The sequence below is a fragment of the Equus asinus genome, chromosome 20 (genome assembly GCF_041296235.1).
Source record: "Equus asinus isolate D_3611 breed Donkey chromosome 20, EquAss-T2T_v2, whole genome shotgun sequence".
Taxonomy (NCBI): Eukaryota; Metazoa; Chordata; class Mammalia; order Perissodactyla; family Equidae; genus Equus; species Equus asinus.
In genome coordinates, this window is record NC_091809.1 from 20,658,126 (window position 1) to 20,676,499 (window position 18,374).

The 18,374-nt window shown below is 40.1% G+C and overlaps 1 protein-coding gene across 1 annotated transcript; it reads right to left on the reverse strand.

The window, feature by feature from the left end:
* Positions 1 to 1,842: 1,842 nt before the first annotated feature.
* On the reverse strand, positions 1,843 to 16,959 carry LOC106827789 (olfactory receptor 7E178-like). Its single transcript, XM_014835853.3, has 3 exons — positions 16,945 to 16,959; positions 3,959 to 4,368; positions 1,843 to 2,785 (listed from the first exon to the last, which is right to left on the reverse strand). Exons 1-3 carry the CDS (start codon positions 16,957 to 16,959, stop codon positions 1,843 to 1,845), a joined length of 1,368 nt encoding a protein of 455 aa, XP_014691339.2.
* Between the last annotated feature and the right edge of the window lie 1,415 nt (positions 16,960 to 18,374).

Below are 18,374 nucleotides of genomic sequence, written 5' to 3' on the forward strand. Positions count from 1 at the left end.
AGTTTAAACAGGAAAAAGTAAGCATAACCTCTGAGGCAACTATAAAGTGAGATGTCACAGACAACATTACTGTATTAGTTTGGGTTTTCCAGACAATCAGAAACAAGAGGATATGCGTTTATTTATCTACAGAGAGACTTATTTTAAGAAATTGGCTTGTGTGATTGTGGAGGCTTGGCAAGTCCAAATTTTTCAGGGTAAGCAAACAGGCTAAGATTCAGGGAACAGGGCAGTCCAAGTCCACAGGCAGTCCATAAACAGGATTTCTTCTTCCTCTAGTAGGTCAGTCTTTGTTTTATTAGGCCTTCAACTGATTCCAGAAGGATCATCCACATTATAGAGAGTCATCTGCTTTATTCAAAGTCCACTGCTCTAAATTTTCATCTCAGCCAAAAAACACTTAACACAAAAACATCCAGAGTAATGTTTGACCAACTCTCTGGGCACCGTGGCTCAGCTAAGTTGACACATAAAATTAATAGTGACAATTACCTTGGCAAATTCCAAGGGCTTTTGCCCATGACTTAGGTTTTCAGAAATGGAGACAAAGCCTATTCATTGTTCCAGAGTAGATCATATCAAAATTATCTCATTTCAGTTCATGAAAACCAAGGAATCAAAACCCTAATTTATTCATTTCTAGTGGGAAGTATTGCTTTTCACTGGCTGGTAGGGGTTCATCATCTGTACAGGGTGTTTTCTTCTCCAGTATCAAAGTTCCTGATCAGTGAAGTTGGTAGATGATTAAGCTTAGTGGCAGAAGGCCAAGGAAATTAAAGTAGGTAGTAGGCAGGTTTTCAGAGAGCCCCAGCTCCCTGCCTCAGAAACTCTGTCCAACATCCCTAAAGGAAAGATAGATACCCTTATAGTGGACAGAGATCAGAGCCCAAAAACAGAATGTCAGGACAAGAGAAAAGAAAGAAGAGCTCCAAAGTAAAGGCATAAAGATACTGTTACTGGTGAAAGGAAATAGCTATGCTTTGCTCAAGAAAAGTATAGAAGGGTGAGTTTGGAGTAAGGTGAAAATATCTTTTAAACCAGCACAGATGATTAGTTATGTAGCATGGAAGCAGAATATATGTAAATAAATATCAAGAATGGTGTAAACAACCACGATGTCTGCTGTGAGGGTGAACTTTTTCATATCATCCCTCTTGTGAGCTAGCAGGACTTTAAGAACTTCATTAACTGCTCATGAGTAGTAGAAGATCCATACATACTAGTCCTTTCTGAACAAAACATATGGTTATATCAGTAGTTCATAACCTTGGTTATAAATGAGAACAAACTGGCGTGATTTTCAAATCCTCATGCTAAGGCTACACCTCAGTCTAATTCAATTATAATCTGTGGTGAGAAGCAGTCATCAATACTTTTAAAGACCTCCCAGTGACCCCTATATGAAGCCAAATTTGAAGACCAGTTACATGCATCATCACACATAGCATGCATAAACAGGTCTGAAAGATACAAAAGTTGCATGGACAACAGACATGAATTTTTTAAAGAGTTGAGGATTGTAATTATTTAAAAGCAAAGCATTGTACATTTATTTCTCCAGGATGCCTGGGAGAAGGATGGGAAACACAGAATGCTCTAGAACTATAATGTGATTCAATCACGCACTGATTATAACGAAGATGGGATCTCGCAATACTCCCTCAGTCCCACTACAGATGTAGGAAATGAAGCAATCTTCAGATACGAAAGATTGAGAGCGTTGAAAGGCATGATAGATACAAAACTTATGACAGCAAATGGCCAGGATTTTGAACTCCAGGTGTTTGGTTTTACATGCTTTTCCAAACCATACAAGTGCAAAAGATGGCACAGGTATTGCGATTAGGCTATTCTTCTGAGGAACTTCTGCATGGCCCTCTTCATGTCTCCATTCCTTAGGCTATAGATGAAGGGGTTCAGCATGGGGGTGACCACAGTGTACATGACTGAGGCCACAGCACCCTTCCTGGGAGAATGTGAAACAGCAGAACTGAGGTACACCCCAAGGGCTGTTCCATAAAATAAGCAAACCACTGACAGGTGAGATCCACAGGTAGAGAAGGCTTTGTACTTCACACCTGTTGGTGAGACTCTCAGAGTGGTGGAAACAATTCGAATATAAGAGGAAAGGATCCCTATGAGTGGGCCACCACCAAGGATAGCACCCATAAAATAGATTAATACATTATTACTGGAGGTGTCAGAACAGGCAAGGTTGAATAGCTGAGAAGGGTCACAGAAGAAATGAGGGATTTCCACACGCATTGGGAAGGTAAGTTGTGACACCATCAAACTGTGCAGCTGGCAGTACAAAAGACTGATGAAAAAAGACACTAAAACCAGCAGGCCACAGAGACGTGTGTTCATGATGACTGAGTAGTGCAGGGGATGACAGATGGCCACAAACCAGTCATAGGCCATCACAGTCAGGAGTAGACTGTCCAAACATCCAAAAAGAGTAACAATAGACATCTGAGTCACGCAGCCCACATAGGAGATGACTTTGCTGTGAGTTTGGATGTCTACCATCATCTTGGGGATTGTGGTGGTGGTGAAACCAATGTCAGCCAAGGACAGGTTGGAGAGGAAGAAGTACATGGGAGTGTGGAGGTGGCAGTCAGAGCTGACCACCAGGATGATGAGCAGGTTCCCCAACATGGTGACCAGGTACATGGACAGGAACAGCCCAAAGAGCAAAGGCTGCAGTTCTGTATCATCTGAGAGTCCCATGAGGAAGAATTCTGAGACACATGTAAAGTTTTGTGATTCTATGTAGCTTGGACACCTTTGAAAAATAAGAGAGATTTGGAAAAAGGGAAACAAGTAAATGGACACCCAGCACTATGTTTATATTTTGGATTCAAGCAATTCACTCGTGTGGTCACATACCCCAGGACCTTCACAGTATTTCTCAGTACCTCAAATCCAATTTTCTTAGAACTGTTTCCTCACTGGTTTCTGTGTCATTCATCTCTATCTATACACACTTTACTTTAGAGACACTCACCTGAAGAATGTTATAGGAACAAGGACATTTAGAGATAGCAATTGCATGAAAACCATAAAATATAACCCACTTTTTAATAGGAATATATTGAACAAGAAGTATTCTTCTCCTCTAAGAAAAAAAAATCATGCTAATTAAAGGACACTTAGAAGTAAGCTTATTTATTTTCAGATAGAATGCAAGAAATTCTCTTTTTTGGAATATTAATAAACCTTATAATTTCTAGAACTGCAATATCTGGATTCTAAATTAAAGTCAAACATGCATAATCAGAGAGTCTTTCTTTAATGTGCCAGTTATCTTCTGGGTTTTCATCATTCTTTGGTTTTCTGATATCTCTCCTTCATGCAAATACGTGCTTGCAAAATGTGGGTTGTCTTTAAAAGTCTTTTGAAGAGGAGAAGATCCAAGATGGCGGTGTGAGTAGTCTTCTTTGTCTCTCCCCCTTCGAATCTACAACTAATTGGACATTCATCACTTAACAAAGGATATCCATATAGCATCTCAGGACACCTGAGAGACCCACGCTGCTATACATCAGAAGGCGGATGTACTTCCCTCCGGGAGGAGGTGGAGATAGGTGAAAACTCTCCAACCCCGACCCCCGAACAGCATAGTACCTGCAAGCGGCTTTCTTCCAGCGGATGCCCCCAAAACATTGCCACACACCAAGGGCAGGAGGGAGCACACACCAGAGGAGCAACGGTGGGAACAGGTGACCAGAGCCCTACCTAAACCCACTGCAATTACACCTAAGCCCAGAGGGAAGCTCCAGAGTTACACACTGGAGGCGGCAGGGAAAACCCCTACCTGCCATTAGCGGAGAGGCCCCGCCTAGCATCCAGAACACCGGGAGGCTCCCAGAGAGAATCCTAAATGGTGCAGCGGCCCACCAGATGCCGCCGCCAGCTCCACTGACCAGGCTTTCGCCTGGGAGGGGCTCGGGACTACCGGAAATCTCCTGGGAGAGGACTGGGGCTCGGTGGAGCTCCAGCAGCCAGCTCTGCGGCCTGGGAAGGAAACTCTGGAGTTCCGTCCGGGCAACAGGCAAAGTCTCTACCTGCCATTAGCGGAGAGGCCCCGCCCAGCATCCACAACGCTGGGGAGGCTCCCGGAGGGAATCCCAAATGGCGTGGTGGCCCACCAGCTGCCACCACTGGTTCCACTGCCCGGGCTTTCGCCCGGGAGGGGCTTGGGACTACTGTAGATCTCCTGGGAGAGGACTGGGGCTGGGTGGAACTCCAGTGGCCAACTCCACGGCCCGGGTGGGAAACTCCAGATTTCTGTCTGGGCAGCAGGCAAAGTCCCTGCCTGCCATTAGCAGAGAGGCCCCGGCCAGCATCCACAATGCCAGGAGGATCCTGAAGAGGAGAATCCCAGGCAGGGCAGCAGCTGGCCAGCTGCCACTGAACTCAAGGTCTCCGGCTATCCCCCTGATAGGGCAAAGGGCTCCCTGAGATCCTAGAGGAGAGGACTGGGGCTGGGTGGGAGTTCCAGCGACCTGGCTCTGTGGCCCAGGGGGAAACTCTACAGTCTCACAGCAGCCTCAGCGATAGCCTCTGCACAGCACTAGTAGAGAGCACCCACCTGGCAACCACAAGGCTGGAAGACCTGGGACAAAAGTAGCATAGCTAGGTGAGCTAACCACAGACTGCAGAAGATGCCCATAGCTCTGCTGTGACCCATAGTGGACAAGTGAGATTTTGTGGGTGCCGACAGTGACAGAGCTGCAAATATAAGTGATCCTTCCCCTGGCCACTGGGAAAGCCCATAACACCACTGCAGACCCTAAGGAGGGAGCTCGTCTAGGTGGTCTGCAACAGTAGGCACCAGCAGCCTGAAGCCCCCTTGTGATGGCCCCCACAGCTGAAGAGGGAACCCACAGGATCACTGTGACTGCGAGGAGGCCCAGGCCCAGTTAGCAACAGGTGATAGGGTCCCTGGTTGGTGCAGTATAAACAGCTGTTCCTCCACCACACCAGTAGAAACAAGTGGAAGCAGTAACTAAACTCTGTCTCTATGCGGAGGCACAAATCTACAGCATCAAGCAATATGAAAAAATATATTAAATCTCCAGAAAAGAAGGAAAATGACAAACACACAGAAAACAATCCCAAAGACAATGAAATATATAACCTAAATGATGATGACTTCAAAACAGCCATCATTAAAAAACTCAATGAGTTAAAAGAGAATTCAGATAGACAACTCAATGAGTTCAGGAGCTTTGTCACAAAAGAGTTCGATACTACAAAGAAGAACCAAACAGAAATACGGGAAATGAAGAACACAATAGAGGAGATTAAGAAAAATCTAGATGCACTGAACAGTAGGGCCGATAATATGGAGGAAAGAATTAGCAATTTGGAAGATAGAAATATAGAAATGCTGCAGGCAGAGGAGGAGAGAGAACTAAGACTAAAAGGAAATGAAGAAACTCTCCAAGAATTATCTGACACAATTAGGAGATGCAACCTAAGGATTATAGGTATACCAGAGGAATAAGAGAGGAAGAAGGGGGCAGAAAGCCTATTCAAAGAAATAATGGCTGAGAACTTCCCAAACCTGGGGAGAAAGATGGAACGTCATGTGACAGAAGACAATAGATCTCCAAACTTTATCAATGCAAGTAGACCAACACCAAGGCATATAGTAGTGAAGCTAGCAAAAGTCAACGACAAGGAGAAAATACTAAGGGCAGCCAGGCAGAAGAAATTAACCTACAAAGGAACCCCCATCAGGCTATCAGCAGATTTCTCAGCAGAAACTTTACAGGCTAGAAGAGAGTGGAATGATATATTCAAAAATCTGAAGGACAAAAACCTGCAGCTGAGAATTCTCTACCCAGTGAAAATATCCTTCAAATACGGTGGAGAAATAAACTTTCCCAGATAAACAAAAATTAAGGGAGTTCATTGCCACAAAACCTCCTCTTCAAGAAATGCTCAGGAAAACCCTCATTCCTGAAAAATCAAAAAAAGGAAAGAGGCTACAAAACCAAGAGCAAAGGAGAAAAGTAGAAGGACAACAACAGAGATAGCAGCTCTCCATCAGAACAGATTAAACCGTGGGACGAGAAACAAAGGAAATTGAAGAGAACTGGAAAACAAGACATAAAATGGCAGCGGTAGGCCCCCACATTTCAATAATCACTCTAAATGTAAATGGATTGAACTCTCCAATCAAAAGACACAGAGTGGCAGGATGAATCAAAGAACAAGACCCAACAACATGCTGCCTCCAGGAAACACACCTCAGCCCCAAAGACAAACACAGACTCAGAGTGAAGGGATGGAAGACAGTACTCCAAGCTAATAATGAACAAAAGAAAGCAGGTGTTGCTAGACTAATATCAGACAAGGTAGACTTCAAAGCAAAACAGATAAAGAAAGACAAAGAGGGACAGTATATAATGATAAAAGAGACTCTCCACCAAGAAGACATAACTCTTATAAATATATACGCACCGAACACAGGAAAACCAAAATTTGTAAAGCAACTCTTAACAGAACTAAAAGAAGACATCAACAACAATACACTAATAGTAGGGGACCTCAACACCCCATTAACACCAATGGATAGAACATCCAGACAGAAAATCAACAAGTAAATTATAGAATTAAATGAAAAATTAGACCAGATGGACTTAGTAGATATATATAGAACACTTCATCCAAAAAGAGCAGGCTACACATTCTTCTCAAGTGTGCATGGAACATTCTCAAGAATAGACCATATTTTGGGAAACAAAGCAAGCATTAATAAATACAAGAGAGTTGAAATAATATCAAGCATCTTTTCTGATCATAATGCTATTAAACTAGAAATCAACTACAAGAATAAAGCAGAGAAAGGTGCAAAAATGTGGAGACTAAACAACACGCTACTGAACAAACAATTGATTATTGAAGAAATTAAAGAAGAAATCAAATATTATCTGGAGACAAATGAAAATGAGAACACGACATACCAAATCATTTGGGATGCAGCAAAAGCAGTCCTAAGAGGGAAATTCTTTGCAATACAGGCTCACCTCACTAAACAAGAAAAAGCTCACATAAGCAACCTCAAACGACACCTAACAGAACAAGAAAAAGAAGAAGAAACAAAGCCCAGATCAGTAGAATGAGGGAAATAATAAAAATAAGAGCAGAAATAAACGGTATTGAAACAAAAAAGACAGTAGAAAGGATCAATGAAACAAAGAGTTGGTTCTTTGAAAAAATTAACAAAATCGACAAACCCTTAGCCAGACTCACCAAGAAAAGAAGAGAGAAATCTCAAATAAATAAAATTAGGAATGAGAGAGGAGAAATCACAACAGATACCAAGAAATACAAGGGATCATAAGAGAATACTATGAAAAACTATATGCCAACAAATTGAACAACCTAGAAGAAATGGACAAATTCCTGGACTCTTACAACCACCCAAACTGAATCAGGAAGAAACAGAGAATCTGAATAGGCCAATCACAAGTAAAGAAATAGAAACAGTAATCAAAAACCTCCCCAAAAATAAGAGTCCAGGACCAGACGGCTTCTCTGGAGAATTCTACCAAACATTCAAAGAAGATTTAATACCTATCCTTCTCAAACCATTCCAGAAAATTGAGGAAGATGGAGTACTCCCTAACACATTCTATGAAGCCAACATCACTCTGATCCCCAAACCTGACAAGGACAACACAAAGAAGGAGAACTACAGGCCGATATCACTGATGAAGATAGATGCAAAAAACCTCAACAAAATTCTGGCAAACCGAATACAGCAATACATCAAAAAGATTATATACCATGATCAAGTGGGATTTATACCAGGGACACAGGGATGGTTCAACATCCACAAGTCAATCAACATGATACACTACATTAACAAAATGAGAAACAAAAACCACGTGATCATCTCAATAGATGCAGAGAAAGCATTCGACAAGAACCAACATCCATTTATGATTAAAAAAAACCCTCAATAAAATGGGTATAGAAGGAAAGTAGCTCAAAATAATAAAGGCCATATATGACAAACCCACAGCCAACATCATACTCAACGGACAAAAACTGAAAGCCATCCCTCTGAGGACAGGAACAAGACAAGAGTGCCCACTTCCACCACTCCTATTCAACATAGTACTGGAGGTGTTGGCCAAAGCAATTTTGCAGGAAAAAGAAAGAAAAGGAATCCAAATAGGCAATGAAGAAGTAAAACTCTCGCTGTTTGCAGACGACATGATCTTATATATAGAAAACCGCCAAGAATCCATAGGAAAACTATTAGAAACAATCAACAGCTATAGCATAGTTGCGGGGTATAAAATCAACATACATAAATCAGTAGCATTTCTATACACTAACAATGAACCAACAGAAAAAGAACTCAAGAACTCAATCCCATTCACAATCACAACGAAAAGAATAAAATACCTTGGCATAAATTTAACCAAGGAAGGGAAAGATTTATACAATGAAAACTGCAAGACTTTCTTGAAAGAAATTGACAACGACATAAAGAGATGGAAAGACATTCCATGCACATGGATTGGAAGAATAAACATAGTTAAAATGTCCATACTACCTAAAGCAATCTACAGATTCAGCACTATCCCAATCAGAATCCCAAGGACATTCTTTACAGAAATCGAACAAAGAATCCTAAAATTCATGTGGGGCAGCAAAAGACCGCGAATTGCTAAAGCAATCCTGAGTAAGAAAAACAAAGCTGGAGGCATCACAATCCCTGATTTCAAAACATACTACAAAGCTACAGTGATCAAAACAGCATGGTGCTGGTACAAAAACAGGTGCACAGATCAATGGAACAGAATTGAAAGCCCAGAGATAAAACCACACATCTATGGACAGCTAATCTTTGACAAAGGAGCTGAGGGCCTACAATGGAGAAAAGAAAGTCTCTTCAACAAATGGTGCTGGGAAAACTGGAAAGCCACATGTAAAAGAATGAAAATTGACCATTCTTTTTCACCATTCACAAAAATAAACTCATAATGGATCAAAGACCTAAAGATTAGGCCTGAAACAATAAGTCTTCTAGAAGAGAACATAGGCAGTACACTCTTTGACATCAGTTTCAAAAGAATCTTTTCGGACACTATAACTCCTCAGATGAGGGAAACAATAGAAAGAATAAACAAATGGGACTTCATCAGACTAAAGAGTTTCTTCAAGGCAAGGGAAAACAGGATTGAAACAAAAAAACCAGCCCACTAATTGGGAAAAAATATTCACAAGCTACTTATCTGACAAAGGATTAATCTCCATAATATAGAAAGAACTCACATAGCTTAACAACAAAAAAACAAACAACCCGATCAAAAAAATGGGCAGAGGACATGAACAGACATTTCTCCAAAGAAGATATATGTATGGCCAATAGACACATGAAAAGATGTTCATCATCACTAATCATCAGGGAAATGCAAATCAAAACTACACTAAGATATCACCTTACACCCGTTAGATTGGCAAAAACATCCAAAACCAAGAGTGACAAATGTTGGAGAGGTTGTGGAGAAAAAGGAACCCTCATACACTGTTGGTGGGAATGCAAACTGGTGCAGCCACTATGGAAAACAGTATGGAGATTTCTCAAAAAGTTAAAAAGAGAAATACCCTATGACCCAGCCATCCCACTACTGGGTATCTATCCTAAGAACCTGAAATCAGCAATCCCAAGAGTCCCATGCACCCCTATGTTCATCGCAGCATTATTTACAATAGCCAAGACGTGGAACCAACCTAAATGCCCAGAAACTGATGACTGGATAAAGAAGATATGGTATATATACACAATGGAATACTACTCAGCCATAAAAAGGACCAAATTGTTCCATTAGCATCAACATGGATGGACCTTGAGGGTATTATGTTAAGCGAAATAAGCCAGACAGAGAAAGACGAACTCTATATGACTCCACTTATAGGTGGAAGTTAACATATAGACAAGGAGAACCGATCGGTGGTTACCAGGGAAAAGGGGGGGTGGGGGGAGGGCACAAAGCGTGAAGTGGTGTACCCACAACATTACTAACAATAATGTACAACTGAAATCTCACAAGGTTGTAATCTATCATAATCTTAAAAAAAAAAAAAAGGTCTTTTGAAGAGAACTCTTGTGGACTGTTGGTGGGATTACAAATTGGTACATCCACTATGCAAAACAGTATGGAGGTTCCTCAAAAAATTCAAAATAGAAATACCTTAAGATCCAGCAATTCCACTTGTGGGAGTATATCCAAAGGAAACAAAATCACTATGTTGAAGAGATATCTGCACCTCCATGGTCATAGTATTTTTATTTATAATATTCAAATGTGGAAACCACCTAAATGTCCATTGATAAATGTATAGAGGAAGAAAATGTGATATACATAATGGAATATTTTTCAGCCATAAAAAAGGATGAAATCCTGTCATTTGTGACAACACGGATGGACCTTGAAGGCATTGTGCTAGGTGAAATAAGTGAGACAGAGAAAGACAAACATTGTATGATCTCACTTAGATGTGGAATTTAAAAACAAACAAACTTATAGAAAAAGAGATCAGATTTGTGGCCACCAGAGGCAGGGGTTAGGTAGTGGAGGAATTGGATGAAGGTGGTCAAAAGGTTCAAACTTCCAGTTGCAGGGTGAAAAAGTACTTGGGATGTAATGTACAATATGATGACTAAAGTTAACACTGCTTTATGGTATATTTGAAGGTTGTTAAGAGAGTAAATCCTAAAAGTTCTCATCATAAGGAAAAAAACTCATTTTCCTTTTTTGTCTCTATATGAGATGATGGATGTTTGCTAAATATACTGTGGTAATCATTTCACAATAGATGTAAGTCAAGTTATTATGATGCACATCTTACTTATAGTGTGTTGTATGTCAACTATATCTCAATAAAACTGCGGAAAAATCTTTTCAATTATAACTCCTACCCTTGGCTGGTAGACTTGAAATTTTGATAAATATATTTTGGTAAATGAACAAAATCATACAGCAGCATTGGCCCCATAGATGGCATTAGTGTTCAGTGCACTTCTCAATCATTCAACAATAATTAACTTTAAAAAAAAAAAAAACAGTTTCTTCCAATTTCTCATCTTATGAGGATTGTATAGCAACCCTACATAACCCCGGGGAAACATCTGATGTTGGACGCTGCTCTTTCTTTTTCTGGTCTCCATTTTGTAGCAGCTTGGTAAAAGTGCTTACATGTATTTTTTTTTTTTGTCCTAAACATTTGGAAATGCTGTGTCCTCCTCAAATCCATCTCTTTTATTTACATTTGAAGAATTTAGGACCATGGGAGTTCCCAAAATCAGGTCTGAAATCCAGGCTTCTTATGCCTAATTCATTTCATCCTGTACCAACACAGGGAGGATTTTCCATAAATCAATTTTCCTTTAAATCAATTGTCCTTAAATACAGTTCTCCTTAAATAGACTCCCTAAAGCCAGTTCTGATGTTCATTTTCACACTATGAGTTAATTTGGGGAAAACACAAAAGAGAAAAGGACAGAGCTGGATATATCAAACACCTGGAAAGTTTTCACTTCAGTAAAATGAAGATAATAATTGAACTTATTTTATAGGGTGTTTTAACAAATTAAATCAAATTAAACATAAAGTGCTCAGACCCATGGTTCTCAATCCTAGTTTGTCGTTCTATTTACCTGTGAATGCTGTAAAATGTGCCAATGCCCTGGCAACAGACTAGAACCAATTAAATAATAATCTCTCTACATACTGTTCCTAGTGGTCTCAACATACAGCCAGCGTCAAGAGCAATGCCTTAGAGTATTCCCAGGCACTTAGAAAATGTTCACTTACTATTACCCATTATTGCTATAATTTATACCCAATATCTATATTAAAAATATGAACATTTAAAAATATCTTCTTCAAACTCATATTCCATAGAGATTTGAAATGTTACACATAAAATTGAGTTTTCTTTAAATCCCTGCATGATTGCATTGCCCTGAACACTTGTCTCCCAAAACAACAACTGTCATTAATTTCGTGGGTATATTTTCCTGTCATTGTTCCCACGATGTTAGTATTTATTTATATATTTTTTAAGGGTTTTCTTGAAAATTTATCTAAATAGGGTATTACTATACATATTGCATCTAAACATTCTTATTTACTACAACATTGTGTTTAACACTAGATATAATACTTTAACTGATACATGGTTTTACTAAGGAACGAACTTCATTTTATTTATCAGTTCCTTATTTCAACAATCCTATGAAAATTCCTTTGCCTCATCCATTGCATACAAGTGAGAGAGAATTCCTATATGATAATTGCATGAAGGACAGTTGTTTTGTTGTAAAAATCAATGCCAGTTAAATTTTACTATTTATTGCCTATATTTGTTTTCCCGATAGAAAAATCAATTGCTGTCAACCAGATGCTATTATTAAAGCATAGAATCAGGTATATTATCAAGTATCTAACTTGAAACTTCCATGATAGCCATTCCATGATAGTCATTCCATGATAGCTCCACGTGAAAATTCACATCTTAGATGGGGAATAATATTTCCACATTTCAGATTTTCAGAATGGGCTGTAAAGTACATTACTATTAATAGAAAAATCCTATAATCCATAGGATTTTCCATATTAGTCCCACAAGTACCCCTAAAAACCACTGGTTCATTACTCTCACAGAAGTGTGTGTAAATCCTTCAACTTCTCTGTGCTCATGTTCCTGATGTGGAAATGAAGAGAACAACAGCCAACTCCAGAGATGTGTGGAATCCAAGGGACGGGGAACTTAAGGAATAGTTGATTATCGTTTTGTAGCAGGAATTGGGGCATCATAGGAACAGTGGGTTTATTGATGAAATGCAACCTTAAGAAAGTTTTAATAACCTTTTATTTGATTATACAGCAGAGACTCTGAAGGCTCTCTTGTCTCAGGACACTAGAAATCCTAAAATGTTTCTCAGCCCACACAACAAAATGTACCTTCCTATTCTCATTCTCCCTCTTCTTTTTCACACTTATGAAAATCACTATGACAGTTTTTGAATAATTGAATATTGTAGATGCTATGGAAAATAATAAATCTTACTGAATGTCTATGAGACACACACAAGCAGTTGCTATTTTATCTTGTCTTTTGACCTTTGAGACATTCATTAAACAGATGAAGGCATAGGCAAGAAGGCTTCAGTTGTACGAGCTATAGTGTCTATGCTCTGTTTCTTGAACCAAAAAAGAGTCTACTCAATATCTAACATATTTTAGGGTTTTCTGTTATTGTTGCCTACTCTGTGCCAAAGACGGTGTAAGATCCAGGGAATCAGAGGTGAATTTGACTCAGTCATTTCCTTCCAAGCACTCAATATCTATTTGTATAGGGAGAAAAATACAGAGGTCTGTTGGATAGCCTTTGAAAACCAAACCATCAGATCATCAAATATTTTGGTCAAATGGCATGAATGAAGATTAGTGTTATCAATATTAATAATAATGCATAAATTTTTTGCCTATGTGTATCTATCACATTTTAATTGCATAGACAGTGCATTGTCTACTTTGTCCTTTCTCAATGGAGTGCTATCAACCAGGAATCAACTCTGATGACAATGTTAAGGCTCAGACATATTAAGAGCTTGCTCCAGGTCACTAGATAAAAAGTAGAGCAGATAGGACTTAAAATTACATTATGGATCTCTGTAGCACATGCAGTTAATGTCTTCACTCTGTTAAAATTCAGAACATTTAAGGCAGAGATCCAGAGGTCTTAATCAATGACACACCTATTATACATCTTTCAATAGCTCCTGTTTCCTGAGTATGGATGGATCTGAAAGACTTGATACTACATCTCCCTTTGAAATAGAGAAGGGTTAAATTACAAGAATGGAGGAGGAAGTGGACAGCTGAGTCAAAATCCATGAGCAGAGTTAAGAGAGAGATCTGCTCTAAATTGTCAGGATCCAGCTCTTTCTGTGATCCCTGCCTGTGATTAGCCATCCTTCCTACAGTTCACCCAGCAAGTGCCAGCCACTGCTCTGCACTGTGGTCTACCAGTAACCTCCAAGGAGAAGAGCACAGTGAGCAGAGGGTGTCTGCATGAAACTACCAAAGAAAGGGTATGGCTGGTAGGGTTTGTAGAGGGAGAATTCTGGCCAGGGTCCCTGGGTCTAGAGTCAGACAGTTTGATTGAAACCGGGCTTCATCCCATTCTATCCCAGATCGAGTTACATTAAAGGTCTAGAATCCTTTCCTCATCTGCAGAGGAACAATAACATGTGCACATATATCTTAGGGGTGACTATGCACATGAAATGAAACAAGCCATATGGAGCACTTAGTTCAGAGCATAGCACTTGAGAATCTTTAATAAAGGTTCACAATATCATGTACAAGTTCATCTTGCATCATCCCCCACTCATCTTCATCATCACCTTCATGAATAGTTTTTGAGAGCTTAGGGGACAGATTAGAGGGGCTCACTTCCTGCTCCAGTAGGAGAGATGCCTGTGGGAGCTGGAACCAGTGTGGGAGGAAAGCAAACTCTGAATGAGCGTTCTCAGATTCCCACCAGAACCAAGAACATTACCTTCACAGGCCTCCGAGCTGAAACTTCATATTGGTGCCCTCTGATCTACTACTGTCGTACTCATCCTAATATTAAAGAAACAATGCTCTTACAGTCTATCCTGTATCCAATAGCTCCAAGGGCACTCACTGGACTGTGCTGCTTCTATCCATGGTCATGACAAAGGAATGATGATCTGTCGCTCTTCCCATGCCTTATGAGTGGTGAAGGCTCAGGCCCTATTCTCAGGGCCGGCAGGAAGACAGAGTCAGGCATAGACCCCTGGATGCATACAATAACTCTGGGAAGAGAAGACACACACACAGTTCCAACTATACTTGGACCAGCAACCTGAAAGGTTGCAGGACACAGGCTGATTATTTAGAGCTGTGTGGGCTGGAGAGCTCAACGCACAGAGCTCACAATTAGCCAGATTGTTCCATGTTATCCCAATCTCTGAGGATTTGTTGAGATTAATGGAACAGAATCAGAGGAAACGTAAATGTCCCTTGTAGGAACTGAGGCCTTCCACTTCTCAGGAGGAATCTCACGTGTACTCTTCCTTCTGATTTCGAAGTTTTGTAATCTTAATAAAAAATTCAGACTTACATTTTAAATTAACATACATCAATGTGTGAGTTTATCATCATCAAATGAACTCAAATGACCAAGTAATTGAAGGAAAATTAGGTCTTGTATATCAAGAATCTGACAATATTCCCATTCTCTCAGTTAATACTTATGCCCTAAGGAAAACTAATTTTTTACATTGTAGACATATCACTTAACATGAGATCTACCCTCTTAAATTTGGAGTGTTCACATATGATTGTTGACTATAGGTACAATGCTGTACAGCATATTTCTAGAGCTTATTCATCTTGCTTGATGGAAACTTTATGTTCTTTCATTAATAATTCTCTATTTCCCCCTACTGCCAGCCCCTGGCATATACATTATGTAAGTGGAATCATGTAATGCTTGTCTTTCTGTGATTGGCTTATGTCACTTAGCATATCATCCTTAAGGTTCCTCTATGTTGTTGCAAATGGCAAGACTTTTTTTCTTTTTTTCAGGGTGAATAGTATTCCATTATATATATAGTCTTTTCATACATATGTATATAATCAAAGTTTCTTTAGCCATTCCATCTCTCGGTGGACATTTAGGTTTTCCCATATGTTGGCTATTGTGAATAGTGCTGCAATGTACATAGGAGTGCTACTATCTCTTTAAGTTCTTGATTTCAATTCTTTTGGGCAATTACCCAGAAGTGGGATTGCTGGATGAGAGATCAGTTCTGTTTTTCATTTCCTGGGGAACCTCCAAACCGTGTTCCTTAGTGGCTAAGACATTTCCTATTTACATCAACAGTATGCAAACGTTCCAGTTTCTCCACATCATTGCCAACACTTGTCTCTTTTTTCTTGCTGAGGAAGATTTGCCCTGTGCTAACATCTGCTGCCAATCTTCCCCTTTTTGTATGTGAGCTGCCACCACTGCATGGCCACTGACAGACGAGTGGTGCAGGTCTGCACCCAGGAAACGAACCTGTGGGATTTACACCATCACTTATCACTTATCCTTTCTTTATCCTGTATATTCCAATATCTGCATGCAATGTTAAAATTTCCAATGTCATGGGAATGATCCACATTCCCAATTCATTCAGTGAAAATGACACTCACTCCTAGATTCATTCTCCCCTTTGGGTATTGCTCCAAAGTTTTGGAGAATTTGGTCTAGAGAGATCTTGTCAAGATGGCAGTGTAAGCAGATTCTGAACTTGTCTTCTCCCATGAACACAACCAGGTTACAACTATTTTTGGAAAAATTACCCTGGAGAGAAAACTGAAAACTGGATAAAAAGAGCCCCCACAACAAGGGACAGTCCTGACTAAGGCAGACGAGGCAGAAATTCCCACTGGAGAGAAAAAAAGCCACCTTTGGGAGCTGCAGAGCTTCTCAGCTGGCCAGGCGGGAGCCACCCTAAGGTACACAGCCCTCCCTGGAGGAGTGAGGTCTGGAGCAGGGGCCGATACAGCTATAAGCACCCTGCAGACTCAGCCCAACCCAGACGAGGGCCTTACTGTCTGGCTTTTCTAGCTATTAACTGCAGTGAGGATACCCCCAGAAAAGCTATCGGCCAAAAGTCTAAAAGACCTGGGTCTTAAAGGGCCCACGCACAAACTCACTCACTGCAGCAACCTAAAATCACCAGAGAGAAGGCTGACAGTCCTTTGGTGAAACGAGACTCACCTGGTGGGCTCTGGAGGCATCTTGGTGAGAGGAGGGAACTCTCCGGAGACTGAGACATTGGTGGGGGCCATTATTCTGACCTGGTCCAGGCGTACTGACACAGACCTTGGTGGGCGCCATTGAGGTTCTTCCCTTGGCCTGTTAGCACAAAAATCAACTCAAAATAGATTAAAGTCTTGAATGTAAGACCTGAAACCATAAAAATCTTAGAGGAAAATATAGGCATTATACTCTTTGACATTGGTTTTATTAGTCTCTTCGAATACCATGTCTACTCAGACAAGAGAAACAAAAGAAGTCCATTCAGAAATTGATAAACAATAATGTACATCCGAAATTACACAATGTTATAAACCATTATGATCTCAATGAAATTACTTTTAAAAAAAATTGGCAGAGGATATGACCAGACATTTTTCCAAAGAAGATATACACAGGTGGCCAGCAGACTCATGAAAAGATGCTCAACATCACTAATTATTAGAGAAATGCAAATCAAAAACTACAATCAGGGGCCAGCCAGGTGGCGCAGTGATTAAGTTCACACGTTCCGCTTCCACAGCCAGTTAGTTCACCAGTTAGAATCCCGGGTGCAGACATGGCACCACTTGGCAAGCCATGCTGTGGCAGGCATCCCACATATAAAGTAGAGGAAAACGGGCATGGATGTTAGCTCAGCACCAGTCTTCCTCAGCAAAGGGAGGAGGATTGGCAGCAGATGTTAGCTCAGGGCTAATCTTCCTCAAAAACAAAATAAAACAAAAAGAACTACAATGAGATATCACCTTACACCTGTCAGAATGGCTATAATTAATAAGGCAAGAAATAACAAATGTTGGAGAGGATGTGGAGAAAATGGAACCCTCATGCACTGCTGATGGGAAGGCAACCTGGTGTAATCACTATGGAAAAGACTATAGAGATTTATCAAAAACTTAAAAATATAAATATCATCTAGCTATCCCGCTACTGGAAATTTATCCAAAGAATATGAAATCCACTCTTCAAAGAGATTTATGCATCCCCATGTTCATCACAACATTATTCACAATAGCCAAGACATTGAAGCAACACAAGGGCCCATCAGTGAATGAATAGATAAAGAAGATGTGGTGTATATATACAACAGAATTCTACTCAGTCATAAAAAAGACAAAGTTGTGCCATATGCAAAAATATGGATGGACCTTGAGGGAATTATGCTAAGCGAAATAAGCTTGACAGAGAAAGGTTAATATTGTATGATTTCACTCACATGTGGAAGACAAATTTATGGATAAAAACAGATTTGTGGTTACCAGAGGGGAAGGGGGTTGGGGGAATGCAAAAGGGGTAGAGAGGCACATATGTATGGTGGTGGGTAAAACTAGACTATTGGTGGTGAACATGACACAGTCTATTCAGAAACTGAACTACAATAATGTATACCTGAAATTTACACAATATTATAAGCCAATATGACCTCAAAGAAGAAGTTTTAAAAACTAATAATAAAATGACAAAATTGGGGGGACCTGAGCAACCTAGAAGGGAGT

Excerpts from the sequence above, each read along its gene's own strand:
- LOC106827789 (XM_014835853.3), bottom strand. Across the intron at positions 2,786-3,958 it reads CCTCTCCCAGGAGATTTCCG|GTGTCCAAGCTACATAGAAT; the intron begins GTAGTCCCGAGC and ends TATTTTTCAAAG.